The 21,859-nt window shown below is 41.7% G+C and overlaps 1 protein-coding gene across 7 annotated transcripts in view; it reads right to left on the bottom strand.

Annotated features, from left to right (window-relative positions):
- Window positions 1-1,579: 1,579 nt before the first annotated feature.
- ep400 (E1A binding protein p400) overlaps window positions 1,580-21,859 on the bottom strand; it is a 31,235-nt gene continuing 10,955 nt past the window's right edge. For 2 of the 7 annotated variants that reach the window (XM_034871288.1, XM_034871291.1), the window contains 33 exons: window positions 21,553-21,722; window positions 21,212-21,399; window positions 19,672-19,971; window positions 17,317-17,490; window positions 15,701-15,853; window positions 15,433-15,500; window positions 15,004-15,293; window positions 14,617-14,819; window positions 14,010-14,179; window positions 13,031-13,227; window positions 12,675-12,786; window positions 12,255-12,548; window positions 11,903-11,977; window positions 11,592-11,726; window positions 11,459-11,503; window positions 11,072-11,225; window positions 10,743-10,975; window positions 10,417-10,590; window positions 10,264-10,311; window positions 10,022-10,158; window positions 9,758-9,814; window positions 9,564-9,657; window positions 9,274-9,426; window positions 9,121-9,166; window positions 8,934-9,040; window positions 8,536-8,737; window positions 8,275-8,441; window positions 6,863-7,087; window positions 6,352-6,526; window positions 4,353-4,489; window positions 2,805-2,966; window positions 2,624-2,701; window positions 1,580-2,268 (listed from right to left, as the gene is read on the bottom strand). In XM_034871288.1, the coding sequence (XP_034727179.1) occupies window positions 1,960-2,268; window positions 2,624-2,701; window positions 2,805-2,966; window positions 4,353-4,489; window positions 6,352-6,526; window positions 6,863-7,087; window positions 8,275-8,441; window positions 8,536-8,737; window positions 8,934-9,040; window positions 9,121-9,166; window positions 9,274-9,426; window positions 9,564-9,657; window positions 9,758-9,814; window positions 10,022-10,158; window positions 10,264-10,311; window positions 10,417-10,590; window positions 10,743-10,975; window positions 11,072-11,225; window positions 11,459-11,503; window positions 11,592-11,726; window positions 11,903-11,977; window positions 12,255-12,548; window positions 12,675-12,786; window positions 13,031-13,227; window positions 14,010-14,179; window positions 14,617-14,819; window positions 15,004-15,293; window positions 15,433-15,500; window positions 15,701-15,853; window positions 17,317-17,490; window positions 19,672-19,971; window positions 21,212-21,399; window positions 21,553-21,722 (5,232 nt within the window). In that variant the 3' untranslated portion in view covers window positions 1,580-1,959. The remainder of the gene's footprint in view (window positions 2,269-2,623; window positions 2,702-2,804; window positions 2,967-4,352; window positions 4,490-6,351; window positions 6,527-6,862; window positions 7,088-8,274; window positions 8,442-8,535; window positions 8,738-8,933; window positions 9,041-9,120; window positions 9,167-9,273; window positions 9,427-9,563; window positions 9,658-9,757; window positions 9,815-10,021; window positions 10,159-10,263; window positions 10,312-10,416; window positions 10,591-10,742; window positions 10,976-11,071; window positions 11,226-11,458; window positions 11,504-11,591; window positions 11,727-11,902; window positions 11,978-12,254; window positions 12,549-12,674; window positions 12,787-13,030; window positions 13,228-14,009; window positions 14,180-14,616; window positions 14,820-15,003; window positions 15,294-15,432; window positions 15,501-15,700; window positions 15,854-17,316; window positions 17,491-19,671; window positions 19,972-21,211; window positions 21,400-21,552; window positions 21,723-21,859) is intronic. The other 5 variants (XM_034871294.1, XM_034871290.1, XM_034871289.1 and 2 more) reach the window with 5 other exon arrangements.

The raw sequence follows: 21,859 nt of genomic DNA, 5'->3' as shown, positions 1-21,859 counted from the left end.
ACGCTCATCCCTATCATCTACTAACTGGCATTTGACTAAAGGGTGGGGGAAGGGAGAATTGGAGGTTTACATTTCTTTTTCTACCCAGCTCAAAAGCACACAACTAAAAAACATGTGAGTCACCTACTCCCCTTAAACGCACCATTACAGCTTCCACACTCTGAAGTCTGTCAGCTGTTTCTCCCACCAGCTTTAATAAATATAGCCTATAGCGCCACTATAGCTCTTTTGTTTCTGACCTTCACATCATGCAGTAAAAAAAAACAAAAAAAACAGCACTCCTGTTTACATTGACAGTTTTTCTAAATATAAATAGGAGAGGTTGGGCACAGGGATAGTGATGTCCAGGCCAAAGGAACCAGCTTTGCCCATCTGTTCGTGTCTTGGTCCTCTCTTCCACCTCACCTCCCTTGTCTCCCTCGTTTAGTGGTGAATGTGGACCGGCCACCGAGTGCAGAGAAGAGATGCGCGGTATGCACTAAAGAGCAGATGGGGAAGTTGCAATGAGCTGGAAAACCCAGTGAGCCTTCTTCATAGGGTGCAGGGTGACACTGAAACAACACTGCCCCCCTGTGGAAAAGTATAAATATGCATCAAGCTAAATAAAGGTTTGTCATTTTGTGAAAGTGAGCTTGCAAAGGAAGAGGATTAAAAGACAAATGTTCATAATGTGTTGGGTGGCTGGGTTAATTCTTAGTCCTTGTGTCTGACTTACTCAGCTGACATATCGGACAGTCAGCAGCCAGCCAGGCCAGGCAGAATGACAGCAGTGCTGAGGGGCTTTCTTCTGTCTCCCTCCAACTGTGCAAAGGCAAAATGCTTTAGATCCCAGATCAACTACAAGCCAAACCAAAACCTTTACTTTCCAGGAGTATTTGACTCCAATTTTTGTTTCTCAGGCATTTTTGTTCTTTATTTTCCTCTTTTTGTCAATGTCGGACAAGCTATTAATACAGCACAACTCAACCTCTAGATTTAGTTAGAACCAATAAAATCACAGATCACTGTTAAAGGTACAAATACTTTAGGCAGCAAAAAAACAGGATTGCAGGTACTTTAAAACTAGGGGATGCGTTATAAGAAGTCACAAGATTTCAAAGTACTTACAATGGTTTTAATGAAAAAAATGAAAGGAAATAAGATGATTTTTTGTGTATAAAAACAAAACACTTTATTACAATTAGGCTGAAAAAACCCAATGAAAACACGACTACTTTACAAGTACAAATGTTTTTCATTGATATTTACAGTTTTTTTTTTTTTACTTGACATCAATAAAAAAAGACAATTTATGAGAAAACACAAAATACTAAAGTACATGTTTACAGTGTATTTGCTGCAATAAAAAACAAATGACTAAAGGAACGTGCATTATTCTCCATTCAGTATCTATAGACAACAAGGGAATTAGACATAAAAGGGACTATTTATGAATACACTTAGTTCTAAGGGACAGCTTATTTGCCAATGCATTACCCATAAGCCTCTGCCTCAGATATCTCTTAAGTAATAATATAATCATCATTTAAAGGCATGACTTTTGTGTCTGTCGTTTGATGTATTCGGCAGTATACATGTATTTGGGGGGAGAGTTGCGGTAATGACATGAAACATTCCACATTTCATGACACAAATAAAGAATGGAAGTATCAATGTTAACTCAGTGGAGCAAAATTATGGATCCCACCATAATTATGGGCTGCGGTGTTGTGGTTGATCTGCCAAAAAAGTTTAGGTACGAACACTGAAATGATTACGTTGAACACAGTTATAATCAGTTTAAGGTTAGAGATGGTTTGGGTGAGGTAAAGGTTTGCTGGGATTAACAATGTGACGTCAAGTCTGTCTCTGGCATTGGCTGCTGTGGGATCCATAAGAACGCATCGGCACAACGTCAGTACTGTCATGTCTGTGCTGCAGGAAAAAACGTGGTAAATTCTGTTTCGTTAGCGGTCTCTCCTAGCTGCTTCCCCCACTGGGCTTCGCAGCAGTTTTGGCCCTGACGCCACCCTGGCGAGCCTGATTCTTGGTGGGCTGTTGGGGCTGAGCAGGCTGCTGCCCAGGGGAGTCAGCGGAGGGTGCTGCAGGCTGCTGGGCGGGGCTGTGGGGAGGAGGCGTCTGGATCTGGGGTGAGGTGGCTGTAGTCACCACCTGCTGCTGCTGGATGATCTTCTGCTGGACTACCTGCGCCGTCCCAGCCGGAATCATCTGTACCTGACTAGGAGAAGACGTGGCCGCCTGGGTCAGAGTCACAGTCTGGGCCTGGATCTGAGGAGAAGCGACACAAACAAAAAATGTATCTGTCCTGTTTCAAAGGTTTGATTTTATACCCATTCCACTGCATTTAAAAGCTGTATGGTGACTTTACAAAGACATACACGTTCTTTATGAATGATTAAAAAAAAGAAGAAAAAAAAAGTAGTAGTTTTAGCCTTTTGAAGCATGTAACATAAAGGCAGCATGTAGTTAGAATCATGTTCCTCTGGCAGGTAATTGAGCTAGTGGGGCTTATAAGGAGGTAAACAGTCTGTAATGCAGTTTATGGACAGTGCTTACCTCACATTCAAGCGATCAGACATACAGAGGTTATCTATTGGAGCAATGCTCAGCCTTAAACCCTTACCTGCTGAGCAGAAGACACGATTTGTTGAATATTGGCCACGGTGGGTTGCTGCTGCACTATTTGTGGGAGCTTAGCCACCTGATAAGAAAAAAATAAACAGGAAAATCTCATATCAACACACAAAGCCCCGGTTTATCTGCAAATGTTTGTTTTGCGGTCATGACCACCAGTGATGATGTACTTGGATTTGTTGGGCTCCAGTGGGTTTCTGGGCCTGGGCGATAGATGTAGTAAAGAACTGGGTCTTGATTCCTGGTTGGAGTTGGGTGGTGGTAGCATAGGTGACCTTCTGCTGCTGCTGGGCCGGCTGCGCTGCCTGCACTGTAACCTGCTGGGTGCCGATCTAAGGGAAATGACGCCACTTTTACTTCATTCAATTTATCTTTCCGGTAGATTCATATTTTTTTACTGAACTAATACACAATCGGGTGAAACTGTTCAAACAATTCATAGTTGTTGTATCAGTATGGTACGGTTTTGGTACTGTTCTACATGCTTTTTTACTCATTTGTTTGGCAAAAATGTTAACGGTTTGTGTAAATTAAATTAATTGGAAGTGTTCATTTTTTCCAATTGTAATTAAAGTGCGGTATTTTAAATACAATGAAAGGAATATGGCTGGATTTTTTTCATCAAAAGGACAATTGCTCCTGTGTTATTACAAAGTATATATATAAAACATTAAGTGCAACTTAACCCAAACACACACACTGTACACTGTTTTCAAAACAACTAGGTTCATCCTATTTTCAGTTTCCTCTGCGAGAAAAGTACATTTGGACACAGTCGCCGCTTTATCAACCAATTTTTTTTAATGTCATTGTCAGATAACAATAAATACCTAACGCTCCCATACTGACTTACAGCTGCTCTCGGCACCTTAAAAGGTGCTCTAAGCGATGTCACGTGTGTTTTAGGCTAGAACATTTGTTGTCACATATAGCAAACGCATAGTTTTTTTTCTGCAGAAACCTTTTTGACAACAATCTATGAGGCTAAAATGAACCAAACAATACCTACACGCCCGAACCGTGACTAGTGGTAACAGTTTCATCTCTAAAACCTAACTAAACAATACTGAATGTACTTATAAAAATCCGTTTATATGCTTATTTGTTGCTTACGTTGTAAACAGACCCGCAATTAGTTTCCATTAAAGTCAATTTGTGTATTTTCAGTGACCGCGGAACGGCTGCGATTAGACTCCGTCCCAGCTCCGGCAATCCACAGCCTTCCAGAGCAGAGACACAGAGCTTCTATTTTTGTCGGATGGCGAAGAGTTCCGCAGCAATTCATCACACGGCATATAGGAGAGGAGGTTGAGTACGGAATCAAAAAAAAAACATCCAGTTGATTTTCAATATAAAATACCCCGTGCTCACGGCGGGTCATTATTCCCTGATCTACACCTTGGAAATATAACGAGCAGCAACAGGCTTCAAGTCAACAGGTCAGAGGTTTTGTGGTTCTGTTTATAGAAACTACATCCTGTTATATATCGCGCAATCATACGTGAATTCACAAGAACTCGTGGGTCCTCGGGACTTCAGCTGTCAGTCACGGCCACAGCCGTTCTGCAACAAATCCGGACCTGGTGGGTACTGAAGGACGGCAGAGCACGGAGCCGACGTGTAGAGAAGCCGATTCTAGGCCGTTCCGCAGTTGGTGGAAATCAGCGACAGACTGACAACAGACTCCTAACAAAAGTGTCTGTTGGTGTGGTGTTTACCTTCTGCTGTACAGTGGTCTGTCCTTGCTGCGGCTGCCCTGCCTTCTGCTGGGCTGCTGTCACCTGTTGCTGTTTCTTCATCTGAAGCAGCTGCTGGACCTGCATCTGGGGGAATGGCGGCGTCAGCACAGGTCCACCTGACAGAGAACAGAAAGAATATTGTATTGGAACTTTAGAAAATATCAGACATTTCTGATAATGACAACAGCACATTGTCGCAGTTACAGGATGTCATAGAAAGTATGTCCAACGCAAATGATGCAGACCCAAACAACAATAAATACCCTTGTCTTTAGATTTGGATTGTAATTAGTGGTGTACCATACACATCTCAAAAAAATAAAAGGGAACACTAAAATAACATCCTAGATCTGAATGAATGAAATAATCTTATAAAATACTGTTTTCTTTACATAGTTGCTGACAACAAAGTCACACAAAAATGATCAATGAAATTAAATTTATCAACCCCTGGAGGTCTGGATTTGGAGTCACACTCAAAATCCAAGTGGAAAACCACACTACAGGCTCATCCAACTTTGATGTAATGTCCTTAAAACAGGTCAAAATGAGGCTCAGTAGTGTGTGCGGCCTCCACGTGCCTGTATGACCTTCCTAAAATGCCCCGGCATGCTCCTGATGAGGTGGAGGGTGGTCTCCTGAGGGATCTCCTCCCAGACCTGAACTAAAGCATCCGCCAAACCCCGGACAGTCTGTGGTGCAACGTGGCGTTGGGGGATGGAGCGGAGACATGATGTCCCAGATGTGCTCAATTGAATACAGGTGTAGGGAACGGGGGGGCCACTCCATAGCATCAATGCCTTCCTCTTGCAGGAACTGCTGATACACTCCAGCCACATGAGGTCTAGCATTGTCTTGCATTAGGATGAAACCAGGGCCAACCGCACCAGCATATGGTCTCACAAGGGGTCTGAGGATCTAATGGCAGTCAGGCTACCTCTGGTGAGCACATGGAGGGCTTTGCGGCCCCCCAAAGAAATGCCACCCTACACCATTACTGACCCACCGCCAAACCGGTCATGCTGGAGGATGTTGCAGGCAGCAGAACGTTCTCCACGGCGTCTCCAGACTCTGTCACGTCTGTCACAAGTGCTCAGTGCGAACCTGCTTTCGTCTGTGAAGAGCAAAGGGTGCCAGTGGCAAATTTGCCAATCTTGGTGTTCTCTGGCAAATGGCAAATGTCCTGCACGGTGTTGGGCTGTAAGCACAACCCCCATCCTCATGGAGTCTGTTTCTGACCATTTGAGCAGACACATGCACATTTGTGGCCCGCTGGAGGTCATTTTGCAGGGCTCAGGCAGTGCTCCTCCTTGCACAAATGCGGAGGTAGCGGTCCTGCTGCTGGGTTGTTGCCCTACTATGGCCTCCTCCACATCTCCTGATGTACTGGCCTGTCTCCTGGTAGTGCCTCCATGGTATGGACACTACGCTGACAGACACAGCCAACCTTCTTGCCACAGCTCGTATTGATGTGCCATCATGGATGAGCTGCACTACCTGAGCCACTTGTGTGGGTTGTAGACTCCGTCTCATGCTACCACTAGAGTGAAAGCACCGCCAGCATTCAAGAGTGACCAAAACATCAACCAGGAAGCATAGGAACTGAGAAGTGGTCTGGGGTCACCACCTGCAGAACCACTCCTTTATTCGGGGCGTCTTGCTAATTGCCTATAATTTCCACCTGTTGTCTATTCCATTTGCACAACAGCAAGTGAAATTAATTGTCAATCAGTGTTTCTTCCTAAGTAGACAGATTGATTTCACAGGAGTGTGATTGACTTGGAGTTACATTGTGTTGTTTAAGTGTTCCCTTTTTTATTTTTTAAGCAGTGTATTTTGAGCAAGAACAGGTATATGATTATTATTATTATTCTAACTCTTTAACTGTTAATCAGCTTGTAATAAACATACGGAGCAACAGTCAAGTCAAAGAAAAAATATCTACTGTCAAAGAGATTTAATACGCCTTTTAACACACCTGCTTTTTGAGGCTGACTGAGAGCAACACTAATGCCTGCTACAGTGACTGGCAGTGTAGTGACACCAGCTGACGAAACCACAGCTGGCACAGAGACCACAGGAGGCTTGGTGAGGGTCACCTGGGCCGTCTGTCCTGCCTGGGCCTGAATCTGTCCCTGAGTGGGAACTCGAGTCTGTGAAAGGAGACAAAAGTATATGTCTGGATGTTAGTATTAGTGCTGCCACATCCACAATCACTGACATAAACACAAGAAAGAACAGGACATGAATAAACAGAGAACAATGTCTTTGCTGGACCACCAAGTACAGTGGACCAAAATACACAATTTACAACTTAATTGTATTTGACATTTTCTCTGATTATGTAATACATCAGCAATAACTTAAGATTTCTGTAGGTAGATTGTTAGTAATACATTCTATCTTTTGTCCATTTGAATCATATGGTCGGGACCTATGATGCAAAGACTTCTCAATTACTTCCAAAAGCTTCCTTTTCACAATCTTACCAATCTGGCCACCTGCAGGTTGGCAACAGTGGTGCCGGTCAGCACGGCTCCAGGTCTAGGTGTTGCCACAGCTGCTAGCTGGGGATTGGCTTGGGCAGCCTGTGCAGGTTGCCCCTGGGCGGTCTGCTGGGCTCCTGAAGCCTGTTGGCTCTGGGCTGCTGCCACTGCTGCAGCTACCTGCTGCTGCTGCTGCAACAACTTATGTTTGTGCATCTTTAACAACTCCTGTAAACACACACATTACCAGTTAAAGGTAAGTTAACTACACATGTTGTTATTATAACCCTTACACTGTTTTATTAAATTGTTTATCCGGTAGTCTATATCCATAATATTCCACTTCCGGGATTGCTCTGATGCCGCAAGAAATTCCAACGGATGCATTTCTTTTGATTCATGAGGACTATGGTTAACTGCTGCTCAGATCTCTGCAGGGTAAATTGAGACATCTGGCTAATCTGAGTTTTCTGTTGCACAACTAAAACAACTTTTGAACGTAAACATGTTCCACCAAAACAAGTTCCTTCTCGAGGCAATTTTGCAGCAGCTCCGTGCGGAGCTTAGCATCAGCCAAGAAGATTGTGATTGGTTTAAAGAAATGCTGTTAAACCAGAGCACGTTTTTCTCCCATCCCAGAATGCTGTGTGGACTAGTCAGACCCTACTTCGCAGCGCTGTGGAGGAAGGTCTGGCAAAGCGTGACTACTTATTAGGTAAACTTGAAGTACTGCCATCACTTTAATTATACTAATAAAAAACATCTCAGTTACAGCTGCTAATATGTCCAATTTATCCAAAAGAGATAAACAGTGATTACCATGTCTCAAAGTGACCCATACTGTCACAATCATGACATTTTAGTTGACTATTAACTATACAACATTCCTGTTAATTTGTGCCACACAGCAGTCTGTGTCTGGCTTTGCAACTAAACCTAAATCCATGTTGTTGATGTCAATGACTGTTCATCCAAAGGATGCAATGGTTTGGCTCTGCTGCAAATACTTATTTTAAATAGATTGTTATAAAACGGTTTTGGCTGACCTTTTGTAGCGAAAATGGGTTTCAAGACCGCAGCCTTTTTTTTTTAGAGACAAACCAACACTTTACATTTACTACCACATGACAACCTAAACTTTTAATTTACTCTTTGCTACAACTGTCTACATCTGTATGCCCTGACAGCATCTGCCATCAATCACTCTCTTTTGCTCAACCAAACAGTAGCTACGCACTGAACTATTCTTGAAAAAGCCCAAACTACTCTGATTACACCATGTTAAGTAATAGAAACTAATTAGAAAAGCTGGAATGAATCAACAACTCAAGCATTAATTTGCCCGGAGCTGTCAAGCACATTACCCATACTATTGCATTTTGTGTAGCTATTGTGTAAAGACGCTGGTGGTGTACCTGGGGTTTGCCTACAGTTTTGATCTGTGGGGAAGCAGCCTGCTGTTGCTGCTGCTGCTGTTGGTGCTGCAGCTGCTGTTGTTGCTGCTGCTGCTGCTGCTGCTGTCGGATCATCTGCAGGTGGGCCGGGTTAAAAGGCTTTGTTTGTTGCAACTGCAAACCTGTGGCTTGATAGAGGACAGCAGATGAGTCAGATCTGTCAAACAGTCATTGGTACTTAAGGAAGTTTTGTCAGAGAAAAGTCTGTCTTCAGTTAAGTACCTGGTGTGACCTGAGAGACCAGTGGGCGAGTCTGTGACTGCCCCGGGCTCAAAGTGGTAGAAACTACTGGAGATGCTGTCACTGGGGTAACGGCTCGAACACCCTGACCGGTAGCTATGGCGACCACCTCAGCAGGGGCAGCAGCAGCTGTAACAGCCCTCTGTTGTGCGTGAACCACCTGGGCTCCAGCTGCACTGGCAGGCTGGATCAACAACAACAAAAAAAGCAACACAATGAGCAAAGGCTCCTACACTTGTAATGATCATTCAGTCTACAGGAAGTCGTGGGGGTGCGTTCTGCTTCATGCCAATCCAAAGACTATTTGTGTCATGGATTCTTGTTAGTCAGCATGTGGCTGAGTTAAGCCAGAGCAGCAGTGATAAATGAACATGACTTACAGACAGGGTGCCTGGTATGACTGAAGATGCCAGGCGTTTGTTGGCCTGGAAGGGACTTGGAGGAACTCCTGCTACTGTGTTCACAATCACATTGCCCCCTACAGTGGCTGGAAGAAACAAGGAGAAATAAATTAACTATTGTAACATCAACAGCTCTGTAATGTAAAGCATATGTGTGTCAGCGTACCAGCCTGGATGGTTGTGCCCACAGTAGCATTTTTTATGGCTCCAGCCTGAAAAACATGAACCGTATGTGTAAGAGCCTTCACTAGATAAAGTGGCTTATTTTGGATCTCACTGTATATAGAAGATTTTGGTTGGCGGTTGTTTTCATTCATACCAGAACAGCTGCATTAGGCACAGAAGCAACTCCGGCCACTGTGGCAGCCTGAGGGACCTGAGCCTGGCCAACAGTAGCAGTCTGTGCCTGGCCGACTGCAGCCTGGGGGGTTCCAGCCTGCTGCTGCTGAGCCTTCTGCTGTTCTGCAAGGGCCTGCAAACAAACGCAATGCACAAAATCAAACACAAATGCAAACATGTCAGTAAAGATGAAAACAAGCAATACTTGGATCTGACAGTGATGAAAGACAAAGCAGGTGCTCCTGATTAACGCCCATTGTCAACAATTACATTGCCAACAATAACCTTTTTCTCCTTGGCAATTCTTTCAGCACGTTGAGATGCCACCTGAATGGGAGGTAGGGGCTTGTCGTAGCTGATCCCACTGAAGAAAAGAAAAACTATGTTTATTTCTTTATTTAAACTTTATTTCTAGATTTAAAATTGAGATGACAATCGTACAAACATGGCGAAATTAAACACACCTTTCTGCCAAAACCGAGGCATGTTTGGGATTCTTCTGGAATGGATTCATGCCGAGCCTGTAGGTAGTATAAATTACTTGAGTACATATCCCATCTTAACTGGATTTTACTATTTCCTAGATAGAAGATCTAAATAACTGCACAAAATTCATGAAAAGCATATCATGCCATGAAAAACATTTCTTTCCGGTTTTGTACATCTAATGCTTTGGTGTTAGCTCCTAGATGAGACTTCATTGTTAACAGACAATCATCAGTGCTTACAGCGGTTTGATTGGTGGGCTCCTCTTGCTGGCAATGATCTTCATGAGTTCAAAGCGGCTGTTGTAGAGCTGAATGTGAGTGGCATTATCATCCTGTGTGTAGATCTGACAGGTTCTTAGAGGACGGCTGTTCTTAGACTATGCGTGTACACAGACACGTGATACAAAGAAACAGAACAAAAGTTAGGCAGGAGTTAATGAGCAAAGAAACATTCATCAAATTCAAAGGCCAGGCTAGGGTACCTTGTATATGCTCTTAGTTTTCTTCTTTGGGTTAGCCTCATACACCAACTGAAAAAAGTTAAAGATATGTTTAGGCAAACAAGTACAAGGTAAGTGAACCCCTTTCACGGCAAAGTAGGGTGACTCTGCATTCTCTCTCTTGCATTACATTACCTTGCCCTCTTCTCTGGGAATGATGACATTCTCGTAGCGGTTGCGACACTGTTTGGGCGAGCGGTAGATACGGCTGCAGGAGTTCACTACATCGCTTACCAGATCCCAATTAGGAGTGTGGGCAGGTGACACGATTGTCAGGTTCAGAGGCAACTCCAGCAGCTGCTTCACAGCCTGTCAAAACACACAGCAATGATATATTTAGACATGTGAATATATAGTATAATTTGTTTCATTAACCAAAGTGCAATTAAAGATTTAATAATTTATATCAACACAGCTTGGGAAGAAAGATCATCAGGGAAAAAGGTTCATGGGGCCAATACCTGAAGCAGAGCCCAGTCCTCACTGATGAGCCACTCTGGGTTGTCCTGGCTAGCCTCCATGGCAGGTTTAACCAGCGAGGGTAGAGGCTTGGCAAAGGGTGCCTGCTGCTTGAGGGAGAAATTCTTTTTCTGGTCTTTACCCTCACGGCGAACTTTAAGCATGCTGGCCTTTTCGAAAAGGGAGCGTGGAGGAATGACCGTCTCCCCATGGCCCTTCTTCTTCTTTCTCGCTGCTGCTTGACAAACACACTTGAGTAAGGACAAAGAAACCAAAGAAACCTGCAATGACAGCGTCAGCATCTATCTATTCGTAAAAAATCTTGTCTTACCTGAGGGGTCCATCTTGAGTCTTTTGTGCTCCTTGCGGATGTAGATAGGAGGCAGCTTGGACTCTGGCATGGGTGTGGTGTCATACATCAGCATCATCACAGAGTCAATATAAATGTCATTGTCATCCTGTGGCGGTGTGGGTGGAGTCCAAAGCTGTGTTGATCAAAATCACAAGTCAGGACATGCAGACAGGCAGAGTAGGACTTTAAGATGCACATATTAACAACTCAACACAATAACATTAGAAAGAGAATAGTGAAGATCCAAATCCATAGTTACTGATGCAAATCTAAAAAATAACCATTACTAACCATTATCAGGATACAACTAAAATTGCTAGGAATATCTTTGAATTTTTTCCATATACATCACAGTTGGCGTCTTACCGGCATGATTTCTGTATGGCCATCCTCTGCATCAAATACATACTCCTGTTGAAACACAAAGAAAACGTTCATGTCAACAACAGTGCAGCACAATTGACTTGTTTGATTAGCAGAGATCCAAATGGCGACCCACCATATTGTAGGCATCCTCTCTGGTGTAGGTGAAGAGATCTTCATCTCCCTCCATAATCTGCCGCTCCTCCTCCTCCTCCTTTAGCTTCTGCAGCTGCCGCAGCTCCCAGCCTCTCTTAGAGCACTCCAGCCTCTCCTGAGGAAAATAAACATAGTAAATAGTACATTAAAATACCAACAGAGTAGAGCAGAAATTATCCGTTGACAGAACTTATTTCCACATCTACACTACAGTAAATCTGTAAATACCTTTAAACTATATAATAAAAAAAAATATAAAAAAATATTTGGTTACAATTCAATTTAAGTTACCTTGAGAGCAGTTTCATCATCGCTGATGTGGAGGTACTCCAGGTAATGCAGTGCATACCTTTCAATTGGTGTGAGCTGTTAAAGGTTTGGGAAGTAAATGCAAATATAAACTCAGCAAGACAAACAAACAGCATTTCAATACACACACACACACACACACACACACACACACACACACACACACACACACACACACACACACACACACACACACACACACACACACACTATATACATACAATATACAACAAATATAAAAAAAATATAAATCAATTTTATTTATTATAAATAAAAAATACTTTTCCACTTCCCCTAATTTCCAAATTATGTATATAAAAAAAGTAAAAGGTACCTGTTCCATGACTGCGTTCAGCTCCTCTTTCTGAGCAGGCTCTTCTTGAGCTTGGATCTCTGACTCCTGGTTGTCTTCTGTTGACTCCTTGCCTGCCAGCTCTTCCTCCTCCTGCTGTTCTCCTTCCTTTGCTGGCAGGGCATCCAGGTTTATGCTGTGGAGAGCCTGGATGTAGGGTCTAGCAACTCTGGGAGAGATGGCCTCAGAGGCTGATGGCTCCTGGTGAAGAACCACAAACTCCTCCACCTTCTCCCCGGAGCCTGCCTCCACCTCGAACAGATCCTGTATTGTCCGCTGAAAACAATGTCAGGTCGGTTACTATATAATTAAAGAATAGTAATGGGTCGTTGGTTTAAATGAATGTAGAGTTGTGTTGAGTTTCTGAAGCTCCAGGACAAGCCCACAGTGAGTTAATCTTACTTGTGTGAGGAAAGCCAAGGTGTAGTCAGTACCCTGGGCAGCCACCTCTCTGATCAGGTCCTTGGTGCCGTTCTTCAGCAGCTTCTCTTCAATGGAATTTCCACTCTCCAACCTGGGCAACACACAAAACATAACCAGGAGTAGCACCAAAATCCTTAAATATTAGAATTTTTAAATTTACTTATTTAATTTTAGACCACACATGGTGGTATGGAATACAAAATATAAAACAAAACATTGATACAAAAGGTAAATAGGCATTAATTTCTGTTTAAGACGAAAAGGTTACGTCTACAGTATTGTGTTACGGAACATTAAATAAAGAACAATGAAAACAGATTCACTCATAATATCACCTGTATATGTGTATATCCTTGGAGCGTCCTATTTTGTCACACCACTCCTGGCAGCGTGCATCCACACTTGGATTGAGATCCGTGTCATAAAAGATGATGGTGTCTGCATCAAACAAAGTCCCAACTGCAGAGCAGCAGCGGTTGGTCAAGATGCTGCAGAACACATTCCTGTTCCTGTTAAACTTTTTCATATTCTCCTGCAGGGACAAAACAACCAGAATGTTAACAAACTGGTAAAAAGACTAAGAGAGAAGTTATTGACAATACACTTTTAGAATTTCACTTATTTTATAAATGTTCTTTGCTAATCCAAGTGGTGTGAAGCAAACTTTATACCTTTAACCCCCTCCAATGTAATCTCGACTTTTCCTTGTACATTAACAGTACGTTACCCCTATCCTTGTTGTTATGCAACAGTTAAATTCCCCACAGGCTTATTTTAGTTTCATCTTTATCCTACATGGTGATGTGACTGCAAGGATTACATAATGGAAAATAGATTTAAGACAAATCAGGACAGACACATTTAGTATTGTTTTTGACAGTTTAGGCAGTAGAAACTATTTATTGTACACTTGGAAAACGTATCCTGCAGCACACAGAAACGATTTGAATCCATTAGCCCGGACTGTGATTTGCAATATGCAAGACAAATGATAAACACTTTGTTGGATCATAGATCAAGGAGGAAATACACAGAACATCTACAGTTTTGTAGGGCTAAAACAATTGGAGTAACCCGAATAATTTGATTATAAAAAATAAAAAATAAGGGGCAGTGCTTCAAACAGCATGTATCCCTGTTTTTGTATGCAATTTAGGCAATATAAATTTAGCTTTTTCTAAAAAGGAAACCTCTCTTTTGTATATTAACTATTGCTGTTTACTATAAAGCAGAATTATTTCTTAACCAATTACTCAATGGAATAATCGGTAGAATACTTGATTACTAAAATAAGTGTAACCTTCATGTCTTTACCTGTCGTTCGTCAGGAGTGAAGCTTTCATCGACCCGCACATAAGTGAGTTGCCTGTAATCTAGGAAGGCCTCCAGGATGTCTAGCATCTTCACCATCTGTGTAAAGATGAGGACACGGCGGCTGTCTGACCTGAGCTTCTGCAGCAGAATGGCAAGAGCTTCCAGTTTACCTTTGGAAAAGAAAATATCAAAGGTTATTACACTTAGCAAGGTCAGATGTTTGGTGTTTCAACAAGGGTTTATCTCAGCTGCGGAGAAGTTTATTTCAGTTGTATAGTTACCATAACTATATAGAGTAAAATTAACAGGTGCATTTTTCTTAGTAATCTCAGCAGGTTTTACAATATTAACGTGGGCTTTTTAATTAGATTTAAATATTGTACATTTACTGTGTACACAAGATGGATTTGTATAGCGTATTTTCTTGATTTGAAGAAAAGTTTACTAAGCCAAACGTGGGATGAGTCATTCACCCTGTGTAGGCAGAATGATGACAGTTGTGTTTTTCTTTCATGTGATACATACTGGTTAACTTGTATTTGTTCATTCATTTTGCAGTCTCAGCTTGCTGCATACAAAACATTATCAAAATAGATGCTGTGCTAACCTGAATCCATCTGCATTAGCTGCAGGTCACAAAAACGTAGAAGATGCCTGGGCGCCAACTGGTGGATGTCAGCGCTGTGGGGGGCAGAGGCCTTCTGTAGCAGACGATGAAGCGACTTCTGCTCGAGGCTGTAGGGAACCGGGGGATTGGCTGCATACAGGTGAGGAGGTGGGGCTACAGCTGGAGGCGTCACACATACCAGCCTAAAACATGACAATAATCAATCAGATCAATATTTGGATAATGAAATAAATGTGGAATTTCATTGTCATAAAAGCTTCTTCGGTAAAGTTGTAAATTTCTTTTTTTACAAGATGGTGGTAGAGATTGTGGTTATTTTTAATACTGCGTAAGACTAAAGGAGGTTTCAATACTGAGATAAACTACCTCTTGATAAGACTGTTGGCAGCATCTAGGCGGTCCTCCACAGAAAGCAGAGTGGACTGCAGTGTGGAGGTGGTAGCCACGCAGGTTCTCTGGGCCCTGAGGCAGCTCTCTCTGCCCACCCACCTCCACCCTCCAGCAGTCAGGGCAGAGTGACCAGGCTCTGTGCTCAAAGTGCAAGCCTGCAGCAAGTCTGAACCATACAACACTCTGCGGCCACAGCGGCGCTCGTTCGCTTCAAACAAGCGGCTCAAATGCTCCTTTAGCTGCTGAGTCTTTTCTTCCGAAGACACCTGAACATTACAATGAGATAGGGTACAATGAACCACTATTATTTATTTTCACTCAAAATTGTATACTTTGACTTCAGATTATTAAAAAAATGAACCCGGACACTGAAAACATGGCTTGGCTTAAAAGTGATGCACTGACCTGAGAACCTGTATGAGATGCAGTAGTGAGCTTGGGGGCTGATGTGGCATTTGTAGTTACACCCAATGCTTAAAAAGAAATATACATCAATAGAAGAATCAATTCTATCAATTTAGAAAAAGTGTGCTTTTGCGAATGAGACTGTATTAGCTTAGAAAATTATTATAATATTGGTACTAAATGATATTACTGAATAGGTGATTAAGAAATACCAAGATAATAAGAGACAGTTTATAATAATGCAATATCGTCACTGTGAGTGAGTTACCTTGTTGGGCTGTTGACAGGGTAGGATGAGGTGTGCCAGGTGTAGCTGAGGCGTTGGTGGCAGGGACAGCTTGTGGCATTGTTTGCATTACCATGGATCCTTGGGGTCTGATGATCTGCTGCCCTGGAGCTGACACAATCTGCAGGATGTTGCCTAAATCCATGACACACATTAAGCAACAAATATAAGAGACACCTTAAAAAACAACAACCTAACACTAGATAGTGTGGCAGTTAAGACCCACTTGGCCATTAAAATAAATTTGAAAAATAAAACAACTTTGACAATATCAGAACTGAGGTTTGCATAAAACAACAAGTACATCAAGGAAATTGCAACACGATTGAAACTACTGGCGTATAAAGTCTAACTGAAATCAAAAGCATTGAGCTGTAGCCTACATGTCATTGGCAGACAACGTGGTGTTAGTGGTATTAAAGAGTAATAACCACACCAAAACCTAAACAGACTGAAGTGACATTTGCAGGTACATTCACATGCTGTTTAGTGTGTTACAGCTAAGCAGCTGATTAAACATCTAGCCTTTAAACTTTAGCAGTGCAGTTTTCGAGAGTGAATGTTTGGTGGCTTATTGAACAAGCTAAGGTGCAGCACAAGATGTGCGTTCATGTGTGTAAGTTAGATCAAGAGACTTTAGGATCAAAGCTAACGCGTGTTGTTCAGAGTCTGTGGCTCTTGTGTTATGTAGCAGGCTGCTCTCTGGCTTAGTGTGATCGTCTACTCTACCCATGATAAAACCTTCCTAGATAAATGCCTAATGGTATTCAATGCAATGAGTGTACCATCATGAAACCCCAAAATAAAATGTTCTCCCTGAAGAACTACACAAGACAGGGGATTCACAGAGAGACAATTCTACTCTTTGTAGTTTGGCTTATTTGGAGCTAATGTGCTTGCATCTGATTCTTGCTGTTCAGAGTTTGTACCTTCATTGTTGAAAGCACTGAATTAGAAGTCCCTTTGGATAAAAGCTAATTGACATGTAATATAATAATATAATAATGTAATGTAGACAATTTTAATTTATTTTATTCCAAATAGACTTTAGGACAAGATGTTTATCTTTAACTGTAATCAAGACATAACAGCTTTTTGGTATTTAGCTTTTACTGACAGCTGATAACAAAAAGACAGGAATCACGGGGAAAGGAGGATGGCATAGACTAAAATGCTCTGCCAGAATCAAACCAGGGAAGATGCAATTACAGTGGCTTAAAAAAGTTTACATACCCATGCTAAAGTTAATTAAAAAGAGGAATTAAAAAAAAAAATATTACAATACATTACTTATTCACAAAGAAAACTGTTGTTCTTAAAAGGTTGGATTTTAACTTAAGGCATTAAGATCAATTTCCAGAAGATGTTTTTTTTATTCTTCTTTTTAATCAACTTTAGCCTGTGTGTGTAAACTTTCTCAAGCCACTGTATATGGTATGTGTTTCAAGTATTAGACTACCAGGACGCCTCCAATGTCTGGAGAACTTGCAAACAATTAGAATAAGCATTCATAGTTTGATATAAAGGTCTAAACGTCAAAAGGACACAACTGGAAGAATTATGTTGGGATAGAAGTGTGAGAATGGGATGTACATTACCAAGTGTACCTTGGAGCTGCAGGGGCTGTCCGGTGGTGAGCTGGCGGAGCTGGCTGGGGGACAAAGTGAACTTGTTACCCTGAAACTGCAGAGTGACAGGAGTCTCTGGCTGGGAGATACGATTCTGGCTGCCTGCAATGTTGGCCAGCTGGGCAATCTTCACCACATCTCCACCTTCAATGGAAAAGAAGAACAGACAACAAAAAATCAAAGACAGCATTTTAAAGTCAGCTGAAATGTCTGACATTTTAAGAAACAATATACTCTGCATCAGTTAGTTAAAGGGTGAAAAGGAGACAAGACATGCAGAACCAGGGTGGATTAATTAGTGGAACGAGTACAGCCGTCCTCCATGACGGAACCATAGCAGCTCCTACTTTTACAAACCCTGAAGGGGAAAGAAAATGGCTGTAAGGGCAATCCTCAGGTGACACAGAGAGCTTGAAACATTCAAATAAAGCACTGCACTTGACCCTTTTTCAAAGAATGATACTTAGGGATTGGTGTCAAACAATGATATCCTGTCAATTGAAGTGTAAGAAAACCTCTGACTGGCAGTGAACTCATCAGTACCATGCCAATTTTAGGTAACAATTATTTTAAGCCATTAAAAAGTACTCAAAGATATTAGTAAACTGAAATGTTTGATAGTACATTTAAGAATGTTTATTAAAAATATCAATTGCATTGTGAAGAAAAGCACAAATATTAATAATTTAAAATAAAAAAATGTTCAGAGCCCAGCAGATATCACAGAAAATGTATTTGACAAAATGTGTGCACAAATTAGTAATATTGGTGGCAACACATTGTGCTGTGTAAATGCAGTGACAATTGCACCCGGTAAAGGTTCCCAGGCTGTGGACAAACTGAATAGTTTATATATATTTTGGACATACTTTGGGTTATTTTTGGTAAAACAGGCACTGGCAGCTTCAACAACAAAAAAAGACACCAAGTGTGAACATTGCTTTAGAGTGCAGGAACCCAAATCACTGATATGTGCTCACAAATTATCACAAAATGTACCTATTGGCCTACAATACAAGGTAAAAAGTGTTCAAGAATTGCATTAGGGCGGTTTAAAAAAAGAAAAAGAAGAAGAAAAAAAATCGAATGACCCAATATTGATTAAAAAAATCCTCTGTCTGTATTATATGAAACAGGAAGACCTAGTGAATACATTGGACAGTACCAACTATGCCATGTTAGCTTGTAGGCAAGGATCCAAAGGTAGTCCACATTTTGGCGAGGGAAAAAACTGGAATGACCATTGTGAAATATATCAATATATCTGAATGAGATGTCACCCAATAATGAGTGTTGAGTCTGTAAAGTTGCACTTTATTGTGTTGACTGCTGTAGAGTGTTTATGTTAAATAAAAAGTACATTAATGGAACTACGTTGGGGTCAATTCTTAATGTGAACATAATACTTTTAACAATGCACAAGGTCAGAGGGAACCTTGTTCAAATGTAGAATATCTTTTGTATCCAAGCAAAATTGGTTTTGCAACTGAAATATCCCTAATCAAAATGTTATTGAATCAAAAAGGAATAAAAAATTGGGACCTTGTAAATTGAAATCAAATTAATTCAGGAAATCAGTGACAATACCCAAGCCCTAATTTAAAGGGTTTTAGCAACCTTAATTCACAAGAACACACAAAATTGGTATTTTTGAAACAAGAAAACCAATAAGATAATTTTCAAAAAACGGTTTTCCTTGTTATATATCTGAATAGTGTGCATTGTTACTAAAAAGTTCTCTCTGTTCACATTTGAGGTTTTGTGGGGCCATTTCCACATGCTTTGCAGTGACGCTCAACATCAGAGTGCAATCATAACAGCAAAGAAATAAAACAAAAAAACCAAAGCTTTGGGATATCTTCCTGCAGCTGGGATGATGCAAGAGACAAAAGAATATTAGTAAACTTGGAGGGAAAAAAATATTAAAAGGAGGTGGAGGACATAATAATTAAGTAAATTAGTGTAGTGATGTGTGGTATAACATAAGTGGGTCATCGTAGTTTACATGCAGGTTTCGAGACAGAAATTGGAGAATGCTGAGGCTGTGGAGATGCTGCTGATATGGCTACAGCTCTAATCTTATGGGGAGCTTTATTTTATTATCACGAGTTGTATCAACTATTGGAACATGGCATCTCTACCATGACCAAAATTGCTGCACCACCAGTGCTGCAAGTTTGAGTCTTTATACAAAGCCATTTCTCTGGATAAGTGAAGACTGAACACATATCAGCAGTGCCCCAAGTAAAGGCCTCAGTGTAAGCAGCCCATACTGATGTGCCAGAGTGGGAGGGGAAACGCTAAAAGGAAGGGGAGGCCACTTACTAGGCAACCGTGCCTGGGCCTGAGATGTAAGAACCAGCCTCTGGGACAGTAAGCTGGGCTGGATGGCATGGCTGGGGGCTAGAGCTGGCCTTGGGACCTGTGCTAATGCTGGCTGACTGTTGGGAGCTATAGAGCCCACAACTGTGCCAGCTAAGGTCTGGCCCAAAGCCACAGAGGAAGCCCCCAACACATGCTGTCCAATGCCACTGTTCCCCGAGGAGGCTACAGGGGCGGCGGCAGTGTTGCTGCTGCTGCTGACAGGAGGTGTAGTCTGGGCTCTCTGAGTAGCTGTTCCAACCGCTGTGAAACACAAGGCAATGGGGTATGGGACTACATGTTAGGAGTAACCCAATATTTAGTCAAATCATCCATACGATCCAACAATTTCCTCTTTTTAAATCGATATGCAGTAACGGGCCAAGACAGCAAGCAGGATTAGAGCTGTTATTGATTATTAAAAGGAGAGATTAGTCCCCGCTTACAATTTGATTGATTAAAAATCTATTAACTGACAATGGACAAAGTTGGTGTGACAGTAATTGTGTATCTCTAGAGCATTAGTTCCATCTGTGTGGGTTTATTCAGTGGCAGCCTAAAATTATATAAACTGCAGTAAGTGCCTTTTGCCTGCAGCTCTTCATCTGTAATATTTACTATAATTGCTGCCAGTGTGGCCAACTCTTTTCCAATGAAAGTGGTTAGGATTAGTTCCAAAACACCAAAAAAGTCACTAGATGACGTCATACGCTCATTTACATTGCTCATTGGTGACGTCATTGCATGTCATTTGCATAAGTTTAGTGGCCGTGTCGAATAACTGCTTGCTGCTCATGGCTATAGGTGAGAGGGAGAGAGACCCCGTGTCATTGGCAGAAGAGCCGTGGACTGTGATTTCACTTAGCATGAATGAATAATGAATTACAATTAATATAGCTCTCCTTTCCCCTAATGGTCTAAAGTCACCAAATTTGTTGCTAGTGGCTTTTTTGAAATAAATTAGGGTCTAAAAAGTTGCTAAAAGTGAACAGATCGGCAACTGACAGTTTATACTGACAGTATAAATCTAAAACAAATGAAATCTCTGGACATGCCAGTGAGGGTGTCTTCATTGTATTATAACTGTTTATTATTTTAGGATGTTTATTATTTTAGGATGCCTAATAACATCTGGCTAGGGGACTGCCGATGAAAATTAGCCTATGGCTAACTCGGGTACGCTTACATTTGCTTTGAATGTTGATCAGTGTACATTGTCCCCTTTTCAAATAAACAAATAAATGAGAAATGAAATGAGGGTGTCCCAAACCTTTGAGTTGTAGAAGGAGAACCAGATCTTTAAAATTTGCAGCGCTGTGAATAATTATGTACACACTGTATATGTTTTAAAAATTTACTGCAAACCCTAGGAATAACAACAAATGCCAGTATGGGCACAATTAAAAAATGTTTATGTTAGAAGACGCCATCTGGAATTCTTCATCCAATGTAAATACAAATATGTCCTGTCCTTTACAGAGTACTACTCCTAAAATGGTCTTACCATGAGAAGTGGCTGTAGTAGTTGCAGTGGTGACAGGGGATTTTCCCCTGGCCTGGGCTGACTGGTTGGTGGTGGAAACGGAGGTGTTAGTAGCGGGAGAGCTTGTTAGAGAACGTTGGCCTGCTGTCCCTGTGATGGCAGTCAGGCGACCTTCAGGCTTTGTCCCAAACTGCACTGGCTGGAACAACCTAGCCAGAAAAAAATTAAATGACCATTGTTTTGATGCCAGAATATCAAAATAACAATATTAGGTGTACCCTTGAGAGCAAATTGAAAATGTCCATGGATCTCCCAATCAACCATGTCAAGTTACTTTGACATTTGGAGATTTTATTGCTGACCTCATGGGTTTTATTGGACATGGCTTGGGTCGTGGCGGTGGTTCTGGGGCATTGTGGATCTCCTCTATGAGCTGCTGAGTGATCTTCAGTTTAGGTACTGCCTCTTCAGTCTGGTACCGAGTCAGTCTGTTCTCGTTATTGATCAGATCAAATATGGACATGTTTGCGATCTAAGAGAATAATGAGATAAAAGACAAGAGCAGAAGCAGATCAATGCAGATTGATTATGGTATATAACACACACACACACACACACACACACACACACACACACACACACACACACACACACACACACACACACACA

This window comes from Etheostoma cragini, chromosome 5, assembly GCF_013103735.1.
Source record: "Etheostoma cragini isolate CJK2018 chromosome 5, CSU_Ecrag_1.0, whole genome shotgun sequence".
NCBI lineage: Eukaryota > Metazoa > Chordata > Actinopteri > Perciformes > Percidae > Etheostoma > Etheostoma cragini.
This window is presented reverse-complemented; position numbering and strand designations above follow the sequence as displayed.